The 20,402-nt window shown below is 47.1% G+C and overlaps 1 protein-coding gene across 3 annotated transcripts in view; it reads left to right on the top strand.

Moving 5' to 3' along the window:
- The window catches only part of SRPK2 (SRSF protein kinase 2), a 224,331-nt gene extending 203,949 nt beyond the window's left edge, over nucleotides 1–20,382 (top strand). For 2 of the 3 annotated variants that reach the window (XM_060020281.1, XM_060020282.1), the window contains exons 15-17: nucleotides 4,751–4,820; nucleotides 5,457–5,549; nucleotides 16,647–20,382. In XM_060020281.1, coding sequence (XP_059876264.1) covers nucleotides 4,751–4,820; nucleotides 5,457–5,549; nucleotides 16,647–16,831 — 348 coding nt within the window. In that variant the 3' untranslated portion in view covers nucleotides 16,832–20,382. Of the gene's footprint in view, nucleotides 1–4,750; nucleotides 4,821–5,456; nucleotides 5,550–5,905; nucleotides 5,999–16,646 lie in introns of all 3 variants that reach the window. The other variant, XM_060020283.1, reaches the window with a different exon arrangement.
- Nucleotides 20,383–20,402: the final 20 nt, after the last annotated feature.

The raw sequence follows: 20,402 nt of genomic DNA on the forward strand, positions 1-20,402 counted from the left end.
TCAGGGAGCTCCTGTGGCTCCTGGAAGCTTGCAGATTGCGCGCGGTCCCCTCACTCAGGCCGTGGAGGAAGATGAGACGGCTGCGATTTAGGGGAAGGTCGTCTGAGCGGCTCTGACAGACCTTGTCTCCTTGCTGGAGAGAGAGGATTTCCCCACATACCAGGGTCCAACCTCTCTCCTGTTAAGCGGAGTCTAGAGACTGCTCTGGCTTACTGCTCTAGGCTGTGTCCAGCCACGTCTGAGGCACCAGCAGCCGCCTGTACCGTTTGACCGAGTCTGTTCCCTTCCTTAGGCAGCTCAGCGATGGTTTTCCTCAGGGCCTCGGGATGCCTCTTGTTTCTCCAGTACGATGTAGCCATTTTCACTGCCACTTGTGTGCATCAAAAGTCTGGTTGTGTCTAAACTCTCCTCAGCCCCACCAGTGCCTCTTCTCACCTACTCCTTACCTGTGAGCCGATATGCATGAATGGTTCCTCGTCCATAAGCCAGTTTCAGTTTCTCTCTTGGTCCTGTTTCCTGGTCGGCTTGTCACCTTCCTCTTAGTGGGCTGAGCTCTGTAGTCCTTTGTTGGAAGAGGGGATGCATGTGTCTCTTGCTTCACGTGGTGTTTCATGCTTTCCTCATTTTTTCTCCAAATTCTCCTGTGATATTTAAATGAAAGGGCATGGCATGTGTGTAAAGCTTGGTACTTGTCTTCTCACTAAAAAAACAATGCAGAATAAGTGTATTGTCTGTTATTCAAGGATTAATGTAGCACTTCTTTTGGGTGTGTCCTCTGATGCTAAAGTATAGCACTGTTAGCAAGTCGTGCTAAAACAACATGAAAATAGTGGATGTTCTGTGTTTTTCAAGTTTGCAGCCAGTATGGCCCAACAGATCTAGAACAGTGTGCCCTTCTGTTCCCATGTTGCTCTGACGGGTAATGCCAGAGAATAAGTTTAAAATTAAGTTTCTCAGTAAGTATCAAAAACTGAGCCCTTGCCTTGCTAGGTATGGACAAGGAGGGTTAAAAGAATTGGTGGACCAGATGGCTGGGCTGGCCCTGGTGGGCGGGGCTGACTTCTGAATGAGGGAGGTTACCAGAGTGGGAGGAGGGCAGGGGTCGGAGATCATGGGCCAGAGGCCAGGGGGTGTGGGGGGTGGTAGCCACTCTAGTCTTTTTTCTTTTTAATAATTCCTTTTTTTTTTTTTTGCGGTACTTGGGCCTCTCACTGCTGTGGCCTCTCCCGTTGCGGAGCATAGGCTCCGGACGTGCAGGCTCAGTGGCCATGGCTCACGGGCCCAGCCGCTCCACGGCATGTGGGATCCTCCCGGACCGGGGCACGAACCCACGTCCCCTGCATCGGCAGGCGGACTCTCAACCACTGCGCCACCAGGGAAGCCCTAATAACTCTTTTTAAATTTAAAAAAAAGAGAGAGAGAGAGAGAGAATTGGTGGACGTGTCATGGTTCCTTAGAACGCAGGGCCTGCTGTGTGGACAGGGGTGAGGCTCCCTGTGGGCGAGTCGGGGGGCTGGGGGCTGGAAGCAGTGGGAGGCAGCGGCCAGGTCAGCAGAAGGGGGCGCCGTCAGCAGTGGGAGCTGCGGGGCTGTTGGATCTCAGGGTGTGGTGAGGTCAGGCCCTCCTCCTCCCCAGCAGCACAGAAGGGGCTGTGTCGGGGCTGCCCTCATTTACACTCTGCAGGCTCTTTCAGCTCTGAAATCCTGTGCTTCTAATTTGGGGTGTTGAATTTTGGTGATATAACCAGAAAAATAGGACAAGATCACAGATGTAGTCGGATAATGGCGGAGCTGTCAGTACCGTTTTATACCGGGCTCTCTGTCTGGCCTTCTGTGAGGTGAGGGTCTGTCCCTCCACACAGTCTCCTGTCCTGCTGAGCCCTGCAGTTGCTATGAACAGTGGCGTCAGCGTCAAGAGCAGACTCCTGCGGAAAAGCACTCACTCCATCTCCTTTGCCTCCCTAGAAGTGGAGCGTAAGGTCCCTCAGTACTTCTAGGGCTGCTTAGGAAGTTCTTGTTAATCAGTTTAAGGGTGATTTTCTGGGAGCGGGGCAAGCCTGCATCCCCACCCTCCCCCGTCCCCGGAGGCCGCGGCTGAGAGGTCGCCTCTTGTTCTTCGTAGAGAACCTGGTGCAGATGAGACGTCTTTGCCCAGCCCACCCTGCTGTTGAAGTTTAAGTCTGTAACAGTACATTAAATTCATAATACCAAGCTGTAGTAAAGCTCCAGATTGTTCTTGGTGGTAAAGCCCAGGGTTCTTTGTTATAAAGGGCATCAGATCTTACAGAGACGCTAGTGGAGCTGAGAGTGGCGGCTGGTAGCCGTGATCACTGGTAAGTGCCTGTGCTGCGGGCAGGGAGGAGAGCTTTCACCACTGGGCAGGGGCAGCGCCGTGAGGCAGAGCAGCTGGGCTTTGTCAGGTGTTGAATCTCTTTCTCTTTTCTTGAGCTTTGGAGCCCTCCAGATGTAAGTGTGCATGATTAAAAATTACGTGTGGACCCCGGCACTGGTCGCTCTGCACTTGTGTTTCGGAGTCCCTGAATAGGCGTCTTCCCGTGGGCTCCATGGTGAGCCTCAGTCAGCGCTGTAGAGACAAGAAAAGCCAGTCTGACCCATTTCACCAAACTTCTCGGCGGTGGTCACATCACAGAAGGCATACGTGACCTTATTTTATTCAGAATGGGATACTTGACGTGGGATGATGGCATTTCAGGAAGGGGTGTATCTGGTCTCCCCAGAGCCTGAGGACAGAGGCTGGTCCAAGGGAAAGAGGGCCCTCTGAGGGGATTGGGCCGAGTACAGAGTTCCCAAGTATTAAAAATAAGCAATAATAATAGAGGTTATATTGAGAGTAACTTACTGAGTTGAAGGCAATAATTTTTCATGGTTTCATAGTTGCCAGCATAAAAGCAAGTTGTAAAGTACAGAGACTGATGTTTTCGTTGTGGTGTGTGTTTACCCTGCCTGCTGTCTGTGTCCTAGTTGTTAAGAAAAATCTCATCATGCTTCAGAGAATCAGGACCCGATAACATGGCGGGGGGAGCCTTCATCTTGCCTCTTCCTTTCTTCTTTTAAACCATTTCATTGATAGGCTTCTTCAACCTGTGTTTCCTTGGAAATACATGGGTGCTAATCAAAATGGTCATCTTTCAAAGAACACTCAGTGGACATATCTTAGTGCTAGGCTGTCAGAAGTACATACAACCAGATTGAAATGTTTTTGAACATTGATTAGAAGAGTGAGGGAGGCCCCAAGGACGGTGAAGAGCAGCTGGCGCTCTCCTGCGGCTAGATCATGCGACTTCTGGGGTCTTCTTTCTCCATTAGGGTTTCACCCTTTTCTCTTGGCTTGTGTCCCGGATGAGAAAGACGCTCCTGGCCATTCAGTGTGTCATCCACTTGTTCCCCAAGGACCTGTGGCCAAATGTGAGGTGTTTTACCCTGATCTGGGATTGACCCTAGTATCTTCATTGTTTGTTGGGTGGAGCGGGGAGGCCCTGCAGCACCCAGACGACCGCCTGACGTACTCTGTGCTGAGACTGGGCACATCAGACCCAGGTCTGGCTCAGGGCAGGGATCCCGAGTTGTGAACTAGTGTTCGTCACAGGGTAGCTGGCAACGGGCTTGGCATCCCACCTCCCTCCTTTCTTAAAAAAGGAAAATACAAGGTGAAGAGATGTGGTCCTGGGCTAAGCGCGCCCAACCTGGGTTTGTGAGAGGGGCCCCACCCCAGGCAGACGAGACTTCCCCTGCAGGTGCCCGCCCACACCCTGTGATCCTGGACAGAAGTGGAGAGGGTGGGCTGCTGTGGGGCGGTCTCATCGAGGTGCCCGTGGGGAGGGTGGTACCTTGAGATGAGCGGGCGGTGCCCCGGGCCACTGACCCACAGGCATCTGCAGACCTGACAGGACGGCCCCTGAGGGCCTCCAGAACAGCGAGATCTAACGCACAGGAGAAGTAAGTACGGGAAAAACCAAACACGGGATTTAGCTTGTTCTTTTTAAAACTTCTTGTAAATTCTCATTTAAAACATGTTTTCAAAAAAACATGGTATTTGATTAACAGAGCGATAGCAGTTGTCATTTTTATGCATTGTTAGCAAGTTAAAGGTCATAGTCCTGAGATAATTTTATGAACAACGGAAGTGGGCTCAGTGGCAGCGATGGGAAAGCAGTGCCCCTCCCGACCCCAGCACCCTGGTGCTGGAAGCCGCTCTCCTGGCCGCCCTCGGGCGGGCTGCACGGGGGTCTGGTTCCTCCTGGCCCCAGGGGACAGAGCAAGAGGGGCTTCTTTGGTTCTAGAATGTCCTTTGGTTGAGTCAGAAGTGAATAAAGTGATGATGAGTTGCTGAAAGGAGCCCCCAGTTGCTAAGACATGAAGGTCTTTGCTTCAGGAGAGCAGCCGCAGCCGTGGTCCGGGGCCAGGTTAGCCTGCGGGTTGCAGCTGGGCTCCGGGGTCACACAGACCTGGACCTTAGGCTGAGCCCTCGTTCTGCCGTTCAGATTAGAGTGCAGTGCTCCGGCCACGCCTGCACACGGCTGCTTCCTGCAAAGTGAAGCAGAGGTGCAAGAATATTTCTGAAGCTTCTTTGAACTTTTGGGAAGAAGAGAAAGCCTGGTGTTGAGCCCTTTCAGGAGGCTCTTTGGTTTGATTCAGATCCTCATAAAATGTAGGTCTCTTGTACCAGAAAAAGTTGCTGGCTTGGGGCCCATCTCCGTGAAGCGCTTAGCATGTCATCTGTTGTATCCTAGGCATTTGAGCTGGCAACGGGAGATTATTTGTTTGAACCGCATTCTGGGGAAGACTATTCCAGAGACGAAGGTGAGTATTGCTGCCTGCTGAGTACCTCAGTCCGGGTTTCCTGAGAGTCCTGAACTTCTGGAGAATATTGTCTTTTTGCACCGAAATAGAGCTGTGTTTTGGTTTTCAAGCACCAAATTCAGATGCTCTCCCTTTGAGCTTGAAGCCCCCTCAGCTGCAGTGACTGGGCAGAGCCTCCTGGCACCGGCGACGCTCTGGAGAGCCCTCAGGCCTCAGCCCGCCCCCGCAGGCCTGAGCCCAGCTGGCCGGGAGAGGACAGGCCGGACGAACCCGGAGCCTCTCCGTGGACCTTTTGTCCACTGATCTGCTGCCCACTTCTCTGTCCTGTTGGGGGCTGAATTTAAAACCAGGGAACTCTGGCTTGAATTCCCATCTGCAGACCTGACCATCTCCATGCTTATTTGCTTGCGATGCTGGGGTAGCCTGGGGTGAGCTGGCATCAGTCACTGTTAATGCTCCAGATGGGGCCTGAGGCCTGCCAGTCCCAGAAGCCTCTGCGTGGATGTGCTGCACACATTGTTGATTTGATTCTATCTCTGATTTTTTACTAATTTCAATTTTTTCCCCCTCTTCTTTTATCCCATCCTTCCCTTTGCCCCTCCCATTCCCGTATCCTTTTTTTTCTCTCCTCCATAGACCACATAGCCCACATCATAGAGCTGCTAGGCAGTATCCCAAGGCACTTTGCTCTGTCTGGAAAATATTCTCGGGAATTCTTCAATCGCAGAGGTAGTACCTCTTTTTTTTGAAAAGCGCCACGATGCAGACAGAAATGGAATAGCAGCTGCTGGTTGTAGCATTAATGGTGACAAAGGCCTTTCTCCTAAATTCCAAAAGCAACCCAGCAGAATTCCTGTGCTGACTTCAGACTTGAGAAGGAGCCCCTGCCTGGCCCCGTCCTGCGGTCACCCTGTGCATCAGCTCCTCTGCGGTGCCTTGAATCTGGCCACTCGGGCAGAGCCTGTGCTCTGGCTGTTGACGCTGCGCTCTGTTTCTGTCTGCGCGGGCGATGGCAGTGTCTGCATGCAGTGTACTGATTAAATTGTCGTGTGTTTCTGTTTTGCTGGCAATGTTTCCCAATGCAGATCACATAGCATTGATCATTGAACTGCTGGGGAAAGTCCCTCGAAAATACGCTATGTTGGGGAAATATTCCAAGGAGTTTTTCACCAGAAAAGGTAACGGTATTTATGCAACACTAAATTTTCAGCATAATCCTCTCCCAAAGGAGAAATTGTGCGTTCGCGTTTGGGCAGTGGAGAAAGATCTGGACTTAACCGCTGGGGGAGTCTGCTGAAGAAGGCTCTCAAGAAACAAAGAATCATCTGATACCTGTGGAATAAGAATTTTGTAAGAGAACAATCTTCCGAAAATCCTTTGACCTCCTCCACACCTCTCCTTTATGCTAAGCACCAATTCATGTATTCAAGTATTTATAAAAGAGGTTAAATGATTTTTAGAAAGGAGCTAGGCTTACCTTTCCATTTTGCACATTGTTCCTGGAACCAGAGTGTTTTTGCAGTGGAGCAGAGGTGGCCTAGAGACTGGACTTCATGACTGTCCATCTGCGTCCTGTTGCATGTGTCTGAGCTGTTTCTGTAGGGGTGTGGGCCTGTGAAGTCCTGTGTGCCTCACATTCTTATCAATCAGATGCTCTTCTCCCAGTGCATTACCTCACACTGTACTAGTGTAGGTGATTTATTTTAATATTGCAGTTCTCGTTGATCTTCCTTGGCATGACCTAGAACAACTCTCTTTGCCCTGTGTAGTCCCTAGTGAGTGATCAATTTTTTAAAAACACCCAAAAGCCGCGGGGAATTTATTTTTACGGAGCCCTTCCCCAATGCCATAGTCTTTGATGTGAGCATAGATAGTCCTCTGAACTCATGTTTTTCCAGCTTTGATTTGGAGGGGGGGTGTGTGTGTGCTGCAATTCCCGTTAAAAACGAACTGTTTAAAGTTGATGTGAGCGGGACATGGAGTTTCTAGAAATTTCTGCAAGTACTAGATACTCTATCTCCCCTGCTTTAACCAAATTTGGAAAACCAATTTGACTTTTTACTTTACGGTGAGATAAGGAATTCTTGTAGAGTAATAACCTTTTATGATATACTGTGGTGATGTTCAGCTAACCAGTGCTGTCTTACCCCTTAAAGTCCATCTCCCCATGAATGCATGAGGCCTGAGAGCGAACCATGCCAAGACAGTGGTTTCTTGCTCACGTACTCTGAGCGTGTTGACCACAACTCTTAGGTTTTTTGGGAGCACCCAGTGGGTAACCTCTGAAATATGTAACTGGATGCAGTATCTTGTTATTTCCTTTTTAAAGCTCATCAGAGGAAAAAAAAAATTGTCAAGGAAAAATGTTCTTCAGACACGTATTAATTTTCGTTCTGAGACTCTGGTCTTCGAGTCTGGGTCACTTAAGCAGCTACAGGGGTCCCCCGCCACACCCAGACTCTCACGCAGTCTCAAGTCGTGCTCGGGGCAGTGTGTTCAGTGGCACAGCTGGGGCTGGAGCGTGCTGGGGGGCTGGGCACAGCGTGTCACGTCGTCTCCGCGGCTGTCGGCGGGGGTGACTTCCAGTGAGTGCATCCTTGATACAAGGAGGCGTGAGAGGATGTCTGCACCACGCGGTGCGTTAGGAACTGTTTCCGTTACTGGTAAAGCAGAATTATAAACAGGATAACGCTGTGCACATTGTGAACTGGTCAGCAGTATGACTGAGAGAGTGGGCTGTTTCCTAGGAAATTTCCAGAAAATGTTATTTGAACATAGTTGAAGCAAGGGAAAGCTCTGGATTATTTTGGCCTGGGATGGTGTGGCTTGGGGAGTCGTGTTTATTTTAATCAAAGCAGACTGCTTCTTCCACATTTCAGAATGTTTTCAGAGCCCATGGGAGATGGCCTGGGCCTCAGGAGGACTTGGCTGGTAGATGAGCTGCCCCCAGCCATAGCTTGCACCATTGTCAGGTGGGGAGGGCGGCCAGGAGCTAGCAGCCTGGTCTGTCAGGCAAGTAGCAGTGTTGGCCTGCGGGTGCCCTGGAGGGGAAGGGGGAGGGCCCAGGAGGGCTCTGGACCACAGCCCCTGATCCTCCAGCAAAGTGGGCTGTGGGAGCCTCACTCCTCGCCCCAGGCATCAGGCGTGGTGAGGGCCAGCAGCCAGCAAAGGCACACAAGGAGTGTTCCTTTACTCGTGCTGCTGCCGCCCTTTCCTCTGTAGCGAGGAGGCCGTGTAGGGTGGCTGGGCTCTGCCGTCTCTGTCCGTTATCTGTGGGTGAGGAACCAGTACTGTGCATGGTGGCGAAGAAGTTGAAAAGGAACCAGGGTGGGGCGGGCCCTGAGTGGTGAGAAGGTGGAGTCAGGCAAATGATTTGAAGGTACCCCTGCTGGCAGCCTGTGGTCAGCATTGCTCGTGGAGATGGCTGCTCTGCGACTCTGGCTCCTGTCAGGCTTTGCCCCTGGTCTGAGCTGCAGGGACTGGGGCAACGCCTGCCGAGTCCCAGCCCAGAGACGGCGGTGTGCCTGGGGCCCTCTCCTCATCCCACCTGTGGGGCTCCTTCCCCGGACTTGATGAGCGATGCCTGGGGGACTGATGTCGGCGGGTGGTTGGTTCCAGCTCACAGCTCTCTGTCCTGGGTCCCTCATGCTGGAGGGCGGCTTTCACACTGGCCTTTCCATAAGCGCCCTGCTCCTCGGGCAAGTGGACCACTGCCTTTGCCCAGATGGGAGTATAAAGTGCTTGCACGGGCCCTTGCTGCTCCATCGCCACGTTGTTACACATGTGTGCTGTAGGGGCTGTGTGCGTGGGCTCTTTTTTGAGGAGCTTGTTTGAAGGTGGCCTGTGGAACTGAAGTGCATCTGGCATCCTTGGTAGAGACAGGCCGACAACACGTGGACTTGCGTTACTGTGGTGACTGGAGTCCTTTTTTCCTTCCTTTGGATGATTAGGCAAGAAATCCCCTAAAATGACTGGGAATTGGGGCTTAAGTTCTCTCCTGATGATTGTTTGCTTATGGTAGCTGTGGAACTCAAAAGGGATTTAGGGTTTTCACAGAAGTCTCGGGAATAGTACGACGACGAATGAGGGCCTGTCCTGAAGTCGATTTCAGCATGTCCCTTGGGATGAGGGGAGTGATGGTTGCATTAAAAATGTGTTTTGGCATTGCCTCCCCATAAAGGGGGTGAATACACGTTTTGGAAATAATGGGCTCTTAAGTGTATCCATTTAAATTTTTTCTAAAATACCTTTGTGCCAGAACCGATAGAGAAAGGTGACATTGAAAACGGCTTTTCTGTTGCTTACACCACGTTGGCGAGCAGCGGGAACGGGGTGGGGGTGGGGGGCTGAGCGGCAGGCTTTCCTGCTCTACACTCTCCTGGGTGGGAAGCAGGCTTCATCCCCACTCTGAGGCCAGGGAAGGGGAGCAGGGTCTGTGCATTAAAGCTAAAATCAAGTGCAGCTGAGTGGCGTCTTCTTGCTTACAGCTCAGGGTAAAATGACCGCTACTAGTTTAAATTATTTCTTGGCCAGGCGTTTTATTAAAATTGAGCTGGATTTTTGTGACTGGGAATATAATTACTGTTCTCACCCTGTTGGGGTTTAATCTGCTGCTCATTCTTTTGGGTGTGGGCATTAGCCACCAAGATCTTTAAGGAGAGCCATCTTGGTCAGGGTGTCAGGGTGTGGCCCAACAGCAGTAAGCACGTCTGTGGATTTTGTCCCTACGCTGTCCTGCTGTGGCCTGAGTGGTCCCTCCAAACCCGTTCCTGACCCCGTAAAGGTGACAGTGTTAGGAGCGGGGCTGTTGGAAGGCGTGTAAAGGCATGGGTGGCGTGTGAAGGCATGGGTGGCGTGTGAAGGCATGGGTGGCGGTAGTGCCTTACGGAGAGACACAGAGAGCTCGCTAGCCCCTCCGCCACCTGAGGACACAGGAGATCTCTGAGCTGGAAGAGGGCCCTCACCTGCCTATGCTGGCGCCCTGCCTCCAGGACTGTGGGAAGTGAATTTGTTGCTTGTAAGCTCCCTAGTCAGTCATATTTTGTGATAGCAGCCTGAACGGACTAAGACGCAAACCCGGGAAAGTGTCCCAGCCCTCAGCTGATGGCGAGAAAAACAGTACAGCCAGGAGCACGCCTTACTATGCCGCCGAGCAGATGTTCTGCGGAGCCATCAGTAGCCATCATTTTAGTAGAAGTTGCTGTACTGAGAATGGAAGTATGAGAGGAGACAGTTAACTTTAAAAAGGAAAAACTACTTGATTCTAGATGAGGGCGTTGAGTGTATTGTAATATATGTGAGCGATAGTATGTGTCAGACCAAAGACCTCTTGAATACAGTGGAGAATTTCAGAGCATGCAAGAAACTTCTGTGTAGCCAAAGGAGTACATTTGCAGGGGACGGCATCAGGGTAAGTGGTGTCCAGTAGAAGATGAGGAAAAGTGTAGGAGGGGGTGAGAACGGAGGGTGAAACTCAGGAGCTGGATTTTTCGTTTCGTTTCGTTTTGTTTTGGCCACACCGCACGCTGCTTGTGGGATCTTAGTTCCCTGACTGGGGATCAAACCTGTGCCCTCAACAGTGAGAGTGTGGAGTCCCAGCCGGTGGACCGCCAGGGAAATCCCAGGAGCTGGGTTTTAAAAGAGGCACTATTCTTAATTTTTAATGTTGAGATGAAACTTGTTAGAATGATTTTAACTTAGCTCCAGAATTACCTAAAAAGCAACTGATACTCTTATTTCTGTGAAGAGAAAAGCCCCTCTGTGGCGTTTGGCCCATACAGGGTAGGATGGTCACTGCCTCACTTGATTTTCATGGCTTCAAGTTTAAAACCTTCTTGGTCATAGCATTTCCACGCGACGTAGGCAGTGAAGACAGGCAGATTGCACACGTGGGCTTAGAGCAGTGTGTGAACTTGAGGGGTGTCTGGCCTGGAAATGCTGGGGAGGAAGGACGCAGGCCTCAGCGAGGCCTCACTCTGTCCTGTAGGAGCTGTACGCCGAGATGGGCCTGCGGGGAAGTGTGAGCTGGGCCGATCTCCACGGGAGCTGGATTCTGGAGAGAACTAGTAAAGTTTCTTCATACCAGTGAGTCTCAAAACTTTTAAAACATAAACTGCTTTAACTCTCATTTTAACTGAAGCACTAATTCTGTGCTATAAGAGGTCTGGTTTTCCCTCTCTGTGATAAACTCTCTCTCAGAAGCTGAGCTCCGTGCGAGCAGGGGCTCCGTCTGCTTCCTTTCCTGCCTGCTGCCCGGAGCCCAGGTTGGGGGGTGGTGCCTGGTGAAGGTGGCTCCCTGCCGACTTAGTACATTTGAAAGCCTTCACCTGAGTCCAGTCTGTGTTTTATTTATTTTTTATTTTTTTTAATAATTTATTATTATTAATTTTGGCTGCGTTGGGTCTTCATTGCTGTGCGTGGGCTTTTCTCTAGTTGCGGTGAGTGGGGACTACTCTTCGTTGCAGTGCATGGGCTTCTCATTGCGGTGGCTTCTCTTGTTGCGGAGCACGGGCTCTAGGTGCACGGGCTTCAGTAGTTGTGGCTCTCAGGCACTAGAGCGCAGGCTCAGTAGTTGTGGCTCTCGGGCACTAGAGCGCAGGCTCAGTAGTTGTGGCTCTCGGGCTCTAGAGTGCAGGCTCAGTACTTGTGGCGCATGGGCTTAGTTGCTCTGAGGCATTTGGGATCTTCCCGGACCAGGGCTTGAACCCGTGTCCTCTGCATTGGTGGGCAGATTCTTAACCACTGCGCCGCCGGGGAAGCCCCCAGGCTTTGTTTCAGATGGAAGTCTTTGTGAGCTAGGAGCGGGGCGGTGGCTGACCCTCGGTGCTGGGACAGTCCTAGTAACGCCCGTCGTCCTGGCATCACTGACGGCAGGCTCACTCTGCCCCGGGTCCCTGCTTGGAGGCTGCGTGAGAGGCCTCCCCGGAGAGTTGTGGTGGAGATAGTGTGTGATAGTGACCGTGCTGCAGCCTGGAGGCTGGCTGTAGTGACACAGAACACACAGCAAAGTATGTGGGGAATAACAGACCACGAGCCACAGCCGGGAGTAGCTTTGAATTACTGTTTTACTCATTCAAACTTGAGCATGTGGTGCAAAAAAACCCACAAAAAACAATGAAATTGCTGTAACAGGTTCAGGTAAATTCTATTACAGTTCATCCCATTTATTCCTATCATTTAGTATGAGCTCCTCAGTAGTGAGATGTTTGTTTTTACTGCATCCTTTAATACAGCATTGGAATTCTTTTTTTTTTTTTTTTTTTTTTTTTTGCGGTACGTGGGCCTCTCACTGTTGTGGCCTCTCCCGTTGCGGAGCACAGGTTCTGGACGCGCAGGCTCAGCAGCCATGGCTCACGGGCCCAGCCGCTCTGCGGCATGTGGGATCCTCCCGGACCAGGCCACGAACCCTTGTCCTCTGCATCGGCAGGCGGACTCTCAACCACTGCACCACCAGGGAAGCCCTGGAATTCTTTTAAAGTTATTTTGTTGTATGCTTTGTGCCAGTTTTTCAGTAACAGTTTTCCTGAGGTGTGATCTACACAGCATACAATTTACCCTTTCAAAGTGTGCCATTCAGTAGTTTTTAGAATATTCACACAGCTATGCAACCATTACCAGTCTCTGAGTTTAGAACATTTTTGTTACCTCACAAAGAAACTCTGGGCCCATTAGCACTCACTCTCCATCCCCCTACCTCAGCCCCTGGCAACCCTGATCTACTTTCTGTCTCTATGAATTTGCCTCTTCTGGATTGTTCATATAAATGGAATCATGCAATATGTCGATTTTTGTGATGGCCTGTTTCATTTACTCTAGTGCTTTCCAAGTTTGTCCATGTGGTAGCATGAATCAATACTCCATTCTTTTTACGTATGGATAGACCGCGTCAGGTTTCTCCGTCAGTTGATGGACATTTGGGTTGTTTCCGGGTTTTGGCTATTATGAATAACGCTGCTGGAACATCAGTGTACACGTTTTGTGTGGACATAATGTTGTCATTTCTCTTGAATGCACATGTTGTGATACTTGAATTACAAAGGTTTTTAATTTTGATGAAGTCCAATTTTCTGTTTCTTGTTTTTGTTACTTGTGCTTTTGATATCGCATCTAAGAAACCATTGCCTACTTCAAGGTCATGAAAATTTATCCTTCCAAAAATTTATGGTTCTAGCTCTTAGGTCTAGGATCTATTTTATGTGTGGGAGGTACGGTTTAATACAGATCTTCAAATATTTACCTACATGTACTTTGTAGGAATATGTTCAAATTTCTTGTGTTTTTTTGTCTTGCTTTGTACCTGTATTTATTGATAGGTTTCCTTTCTATGTGTATGCTATTGAAATTTGTCCTAATTTATTTCATTTCATGGTTTCTTGTTACCAGGAGTTACAGTACCAGGATTTCCCTTTATCGTCCCCCATGTGTGGTGTAAAACCTCATATGCTTGTGTGTGTAATTTTGGAATGCTGTCATTTCATAGTCAATATAATACATTTTCCTTCACCAATCACTTAATATTCAAGAGGAGTATAATGCAAGTACTTAACTTTTTTCCTTACAGAGCACCCTGATGACCTGAGGCTGGCATGTAGCGTGGCCTTCCCGAGCCTTTACTCCGGGGGAGGGGCCCTCCTTCAGGGCCCCTCCCTGTCAGCCTTTCCTGATCCTTCAGGGTGATTCTGCCCCCTCCCCCCCGGAGTGGGTCAGGAAGCCTGAGAGGCAGCTGTCCATCTGGCCTTGCTGGTGTCTGGGTGGCCTGCGTGTGGGTGAGAGCTGACGCCGAGGGAAGGTTAAGTATTACTCAGTATTCTTTAGGAAAGAAAAGCTGGAAACGGTTTAAAAAGTAAAGACTGTCACAGCCAAGTGGTTCGTTATTGGCACAATTTGTTTCAACAAAACACATCTTGGTATATTTTCCTAAGGGAAAAAAATGTCAAGGTAAAAGCTACTTGTACAATAGGACAAATAGGAAAAAATTGTTTTTAAAACGTTGTGCCATCTGGTTATTTTATTTTTGTTTTATACGTGGTGGGAGTGGAGGTGGCTGTGTTTCTTGTGTGTTATGGGCCAGTCTGGAGTTGGTAAATGGACTTGAAGCCCTTACTCGTCAGAGGAACCTGTTCTTGGCGTTTCTAGCAATAGACGCACAAGTTTGGGAGCTTAGGGTTTGTTTTTAAATAACCTTTATCAACTTTTATAAGACAGCGTTTCTTCTTATCATGGAATTGAACATGAGAAGTTGTGCATATGATCATAGGGCCGAGGCGAGTTTATTTCGTCTTTCTTGGCATTGTAGAGTTTTCCCACCTATCTCCATGATCCACGTATTGGTTCTTTTTAAAGACAGTGCACTATTCTGTTATATTGCAGTATTATTATGTATTCAGTATCTTGGTATTTAGGACTGTTCTGCATACTGCATATTTTCCTATTACAGACAGTATCTTTTCACGTACAGTTTTTTGTGTGGGATTACCTGGTCAAAAGTGCGTCAGATGTTTTAGGATTTCCTTTGGAATCGCTTTTATCAGTTTATCGGGGCGGCTAGTTCGGTATAGCTTTCCAGCCTTTGTATTCTTTTCATCACTGTTATTACGTAGATTTTAAGGCACCTGTCATGGTAAAGCGTCTGTCTTTTCATGGAAGGTTTGTACTCTGTTGCCTATGTACGGAGTTTAGTATATCTGAGAACTGCATCCTCAGGATGTTCTGAGCGGGTCTGAGCAGACCGAGCTCGGCAGTTGCTCTCATTTGCAAACCTGGCGAGCGTTTATTCCAGGTCAGAATAACATTCTCCACCCACGGAGCTGGTTTCACCATGTTGCGTGTGTGCTCTCTTAGTTTGCTCTAACGTCACCCTGGTGAGATGAGCGGTTACTATAAAATCAATAGAGCTTCACTAGAGACAGTGCAGAACGAGAAAGAAACAACTTTTAAACAAAGCTGGTGTCTCAGAGCACCTGCTTTCCATCTTTATGGGCACTTTGAAAGTTGCTCCTGGGATTGTATGTGGAACACAGTTTTGACTAACGTTACTACTAAGCACGTTACCATACACTTTCCCACACGTTACTGAGTGCTGTTACCTACTCCTCGTCAAGTGGGTGTACCGTGGCTGGCTGTGTTTTTGACCACCGTTCTCCGATGACTGAGCACTTGTAATTTTGTGAGTGTATGTGATTTTGCAGTGAGCATAGTTTGGGGGCACGGCGGGTGGGTGGGTGCCAGGGTTTATCTCCTTAGGTGGGGTCCCTACGGCGGGGATTTCTGGGTTACAGGGGTGAACGGTCAGTGGTCGCTCCCACTCGTTCTCATGGGGACTGTGTTTCCTGCTGGCAGAGGGAACACTGTCTCCTCTAAGGTGGCGGGTCCACCTGCCTCGGGACAATAGACCTGGCCTGCAGCCTCCACACTTAACTCTGTCCCCCGTCTTTACCTGGGAGCCAGGAACTTACTTAACACCCGGTCCCTTTCACGAGAAATACCTTCTAGTGATTTCTGTATTCAGAATTGTGTGCACATCGTCATGACTACTCTGTAGACAGACCAGTTCATAAGAACCCAGGTTGGAAGAGTGTAGGCCCAAAGGAGAAGTCATCGTGGGGTGGATTACCAGTCGTTTTTTCCTTTGTTTTCGTAATTGTCTGTGATACCCTTTTATCTTCTTTATGACTAAAGAAGCAGGAGGGGTGTGTATCTACACTGGGTTGAATAGCTGGATGGAGCAGACCTGGCCTCCTGAGAAGACCTTTGTGAGCCCTGGACTGACACTCTGTCAGTGCGCCGCGTGTACAAACCCCCTCGTTGGTGAGGTTACAGCAGGTGCCAGCAGAGAGAGGAACTGGCCTCTGTGTGAGGGTGTCCGTTGTCGGCGGCTTGGGCCCCAGGACGAGGGGAGCCGCGGGGCAGACGGAGGAGGCCTCTCGGTGCGCGGCTCCTGTGAACAGACAGAGGAGACGAGTCATTCTCCCTGACCATCCTCCTGTCCTTTTGGCAGTTTGACTTTAAAAGTAACTTTTTTTCCTATTGCGAACAAGGCTGTTATAGTTCGTGGACCGTTTATGAGCTTGTCAGTCACTCTGTCAGGGCTGCTCATAACCCCCACTTTTCATACTGCAGTTAGCACATTTTGAAAAGTATAACTTCAGGCTTTATAAATTGATGTCCTGATAGCTTAGATTTTACAACAAATGTGTGGAGATGAATGCTATTTGATGTGGGCTGGCTCTAGGGCTGTGCTGTCCAGTACAGTCGCCACTAGCTATTTGTGGCTATATTTAAACTTAAACTTCTGTTCCTTAGTTGCGCTCACCCCGTTCTGAGCGCTCAGTAGCCACATTGAGCTGGCAGCAACCATACTGGACAGCACCTATACCGATGAAGTACACCTCTACTGTCACTACTGTCAGGTTCTCTTGAATAGCGCTCTTCCAGAGGAAAATGGTAAGCTGCAGAAAAAATGGTCCGAGGAGTTTAAATAGCATGTATCTTAAAGCTTTTCCTAAACAAATTGCGAAGAATCCCAAGTTGGGGAGAGTGCCTCGGTCAGTCTCTGCAAATGAAAATATTCTGGGCGTCCTCAGCGTGCTCTGCTTATTTAAGGAAACTTGGAGCTGATACAAATGAATTCTTCCTTTTTAAATGAACCCTTGTTTATATTCACCAAGCTTACTTGAAATGTGACATTTTCGTCTGTGGGAAAGCTGGCCTCTGTTGTCATGTAGTGTTGAGCAGGTAGGTATCTGCTTCATTGTAAAGAACCCGGCTGGACCAACAATGGGAAATGCACAGTTGGAGCTTTCTTGACATGCCTGTTTTTCCCTGTAGGAGAGCTGCGGCACATCACCAAGCTGAAGCCCTGGAGCCTCTTTGATGTACTTGTGGAAAAGTATGGTTGGCCCCATGAAGATGCTGCACAGTTTACAGATTTCCTGATCCCAATGTTAGAAATGGTTCCAGAAAAACGAGCCTCAGCGGGCGAATGCCTTCGGCACCCTTGGTTGAATTCTTAGCAGATTCTGCACACACGCATTCTGAGCTGGCACATGTTGTCCAGTGCATTGGCCCTAAAGGGGGACTCTCGTTCTTAACAGGATTACAAGTGAGCTGGCTTCATCCTCAGACCTTTTATTTTGCTTTGAGGTACTGTCGTTTGACATTTTGCTTTTTTGTGCACTGTGATCCTGGGGAAGGGCAGCCTTTTGTCTTCAGCTTAGTAGTTACTGACCCACTTTACTTCTGGAAACAATAACGTGTCTCTAAGCATTGTTTCTTGTGTTGTGTGACATTCAAATGTCAATTTTTTTTGAACGAAGAATACTTTCCTCCTTGTGTTTTGGCAGGTTTTGTAACTATTTATGAAGAAGTATTTTAGCTGAGTACTATATAATTTACAATCTTAAGAAATTATCAAGTTGGAACCAAGAAATAGCAAGGAAATGTACAATTTGATCTTCTGGCAAAGGGACATCATTCCTGTATTATAGTGTATGTAAATGCACCCTGTAAATGTTAATTTCCATTAAATATGGGATGGGGACTCAAATTTCAGAAAAGCTACCCAGTCTTGAGTGCTTTGTAGCCTAAGTTGCATGTAATGGACTTTAACTGCTCCGAGGAGTTGTGCAAACTTTTCATTCCGTGACAGTCCTTTTGCATTGGATTTTAAACAACTGGCTCTGGGTTATATCATTCCCTATATGGCACTTTATACAAAGAAAAGACATGCTTCTCATTCTAAACTACGTATTATAGTTTAGCACTCCCATTCATATTTTTGCATATTTTAAATTAAAGGTACTTTTAAGGAAAAAGAGCAATTTCCCTTTAAAAATGTGGTAGCCTGGTACCATGTGGTGTTGCCTCCTCCAAGCCCTGTAAGTTAAACTCTACATAGATTAAATTGGACAAGAGAAACATGTTCAGTGTGTGGAGTGAAAAAATATATTTTTTTGGAAAAGCTTGCTCGTGTTTGTCTAGAACCAAGGTATGATATGTACAATTTGCAGTGCAGTGGGCAGAATACTAACATCTCAGAGGTAACAGGGATTGCATTCATTCCAGGGACAGTTTAGTGTGTGGCTACAACACATTTTACTAGCTTTTTCATTGTCTTTCCATGCGTTGAAGTTGAGAAAATGATTTTTTCCCTTTGCAGATTGCACACAATTTTGTTTATGCATTTCCTTAAAACTGTAGAATCCAGAACACAGACCATAGTAGGCAATACAATTTTAGAATGTAATATATAGAGGTACATTTAGCCTCTTTTAGAAATCAATGGATTGAATTTTTTTTGTTTTACATTCCTCAAGGTGCCTCGTTTTTCTTGACTTTGTCCATTAACATTTATCCATATGCCTTTGCAATAACTAGATTGTGAAAAGTTAACAAGTGTTGTAACAATAATCCGTTGTTTGAGGTGCTTGCAGTTGTCTTAAAAATTAAAAGTGTTTTGGGTTTCTTTTCCAGACATTGCCTTGGTCATTGGCCTATATTTGAAGCGATAGAATCAATAAACATTTGCTATCCTTTCAATGCAGTGTAACCAGAACGAAAGGAAGTATCAGCATTCCTGTAGCAGGAAAGGTAGTTGTAGAACATGCATTAAGGCTTAATACGAGGAAAACATTCATTGTTTTGTAAGGGTAGGATATGGATCTAGAAAAGATGCTGTAGTATAGATCCATTACCTAGAATTTCTGTGAACCTTTTTCATTCACGTTTCATCAAAAACATACTAGTTACATTTTGTTTGCGCATTGTCAGTTTTCTTCTTTTTTAATAGTATTCACTGTGAGGGAACAAGACACGTAATCCTCTTAGGAGTTAGCATTAGATCATATCGCTGTGAGGTGGAAGATACCATTCATTTATGAAATGTGCATGCTAAGTTTTTCTTCTGAGGCTGTAGGTGACCTTGTAGGTTCCGTGAAAGATAGTGGCTGTAGACCAGTGATGCCATCCACAATTTGCACAGGAACCATTCTCACGAGAACCACGGAGTTCACGTATGTCTTCCCTAAGTCCATAAGAATTTTTATCAGGGTTATGGCACACCTGAATGAAATTTGTCTAATACAGTTTGGGCTCATGTTAGAAAATAATCCAGATAATTACGAACTTTGTAAGGATCTCTAATTTAGGATAAAATAGCCTAACTAGTTTATAAATGTAAAAACAATTGTTCTAGAAGGAATATACATTTGTGTTAGGTATGGTATGGTTTTTAGCAGATTCTTGGTGGCTTGATGATGATGAATGCATATAAGCTAAACGAGAACCACTGGTTTATGCAGAACACTATAGCCAGCTCCGTGATTTCAGTTGAATGTCCTATTTTTTCCTTTCTCTAGTCCATGTGAAGTCATCATGGAAAATGACAAGCAGTGGATCACATATGTGATGATAGCAGATTCAGAAGCTGGCTGTCTGGAAATTAGAACTGCCCCAAGGCAGAGGAAAAGTGGATATAATAGGAGCTTCAAAAAAGCATTAGCTTTCTAGGTGAAAACTGATTTACTAACTTGCTTCTTCCTATACTTGGATTGTCCGTAGCTAGTTAACAGCTGGGGTAGAGAACTTCAGTTTGTATCTGCCGGTGAAATTACTTCTTAAATTTCAGTTTTCTCCCATTAATTTTTTTTAAGAAATTAATGCAGTTTACAGAAAAGCTTCCGTATACATTATTTGTATAGTAGGCAAATCTAAAACTATGAGGAATTGAAATCTTTAGGACAGTCCTTTTAAAGAGGTGTGAATATTCATAGTTCACTATGCTAGTTAACTTTGTCTTCTGTTTGAAACTATCGGTGGGGGGGGTGGGGGGGAGTGGATGACTGGATGATGTAAAGCCACTTCTTCGTGGACAGGTATTTCTTTAGCAAATACCATAAGTAGAATCTTGTTTGATAATCAAGGATGGCAAAGTTGACCTAAGTTCTAAAACTTGATTAGGATTGAGCCCTAAACACAGCTGTGTTAATGTAGCTGTTTTCAAAAGGAAATGGAAATTAAAAGTGTAAAAACATGACATACTACTGCCAATCTTAGTCATTTTTAGTCTGTTTACTTTTTTCTCCAATACACAGAATTTGTATACTGTGTCAAATTATGTCAAGTAATTGGATGGTGAACTATGTTGACAAATACTGTCACTGCTATTGGTTTATACTTAATCCTCCTGAGAGGTAGAAGACAATAAGAATTTATTATTCCAAAATAATAACTAGTATTTTGTATTTCAGCAATAAAATGTTCACTTGAGAGGGCACTTTCATTTCACTTGAGAGAGCTAAGAATGCCTTTTTCCTGTAGTTTTGTACACCCAAAACAAATTTGTAAAATTTCCTGCTACTCTTTAAAATACTATAGCTAGACAGTAAATGTTAAGGTTTTCAACTAATTTTGGTTCATCAGTAGGACATCTCAGTCATGTTCTAACATGTACAAATTAGATATTCCTGTGTTTTTAGGTAAAATATTCCGTACTTTCAAACAGCTGTAAATTAGTCTGTAGTTGAATCACGGGACGCTTCAATGGAATGGACTCATCTTGTACGATGTCAGATATAAGCAAACGTG

This window comes from Delphinus delphis, chromosome 9 (genome assembly GCF_949987515.2).
Source record: "Delphinus delphis chromosome 9, mDelDel1.2, whole genome shotgun sequence".
Classification (NCBI taxonomy): domain Eukaryota; kingdom Metazoa; phylum Chordata; class Mammalia; order Artiodactyla; family Delphinidae; genus Delphinus; species Delphinus delphis.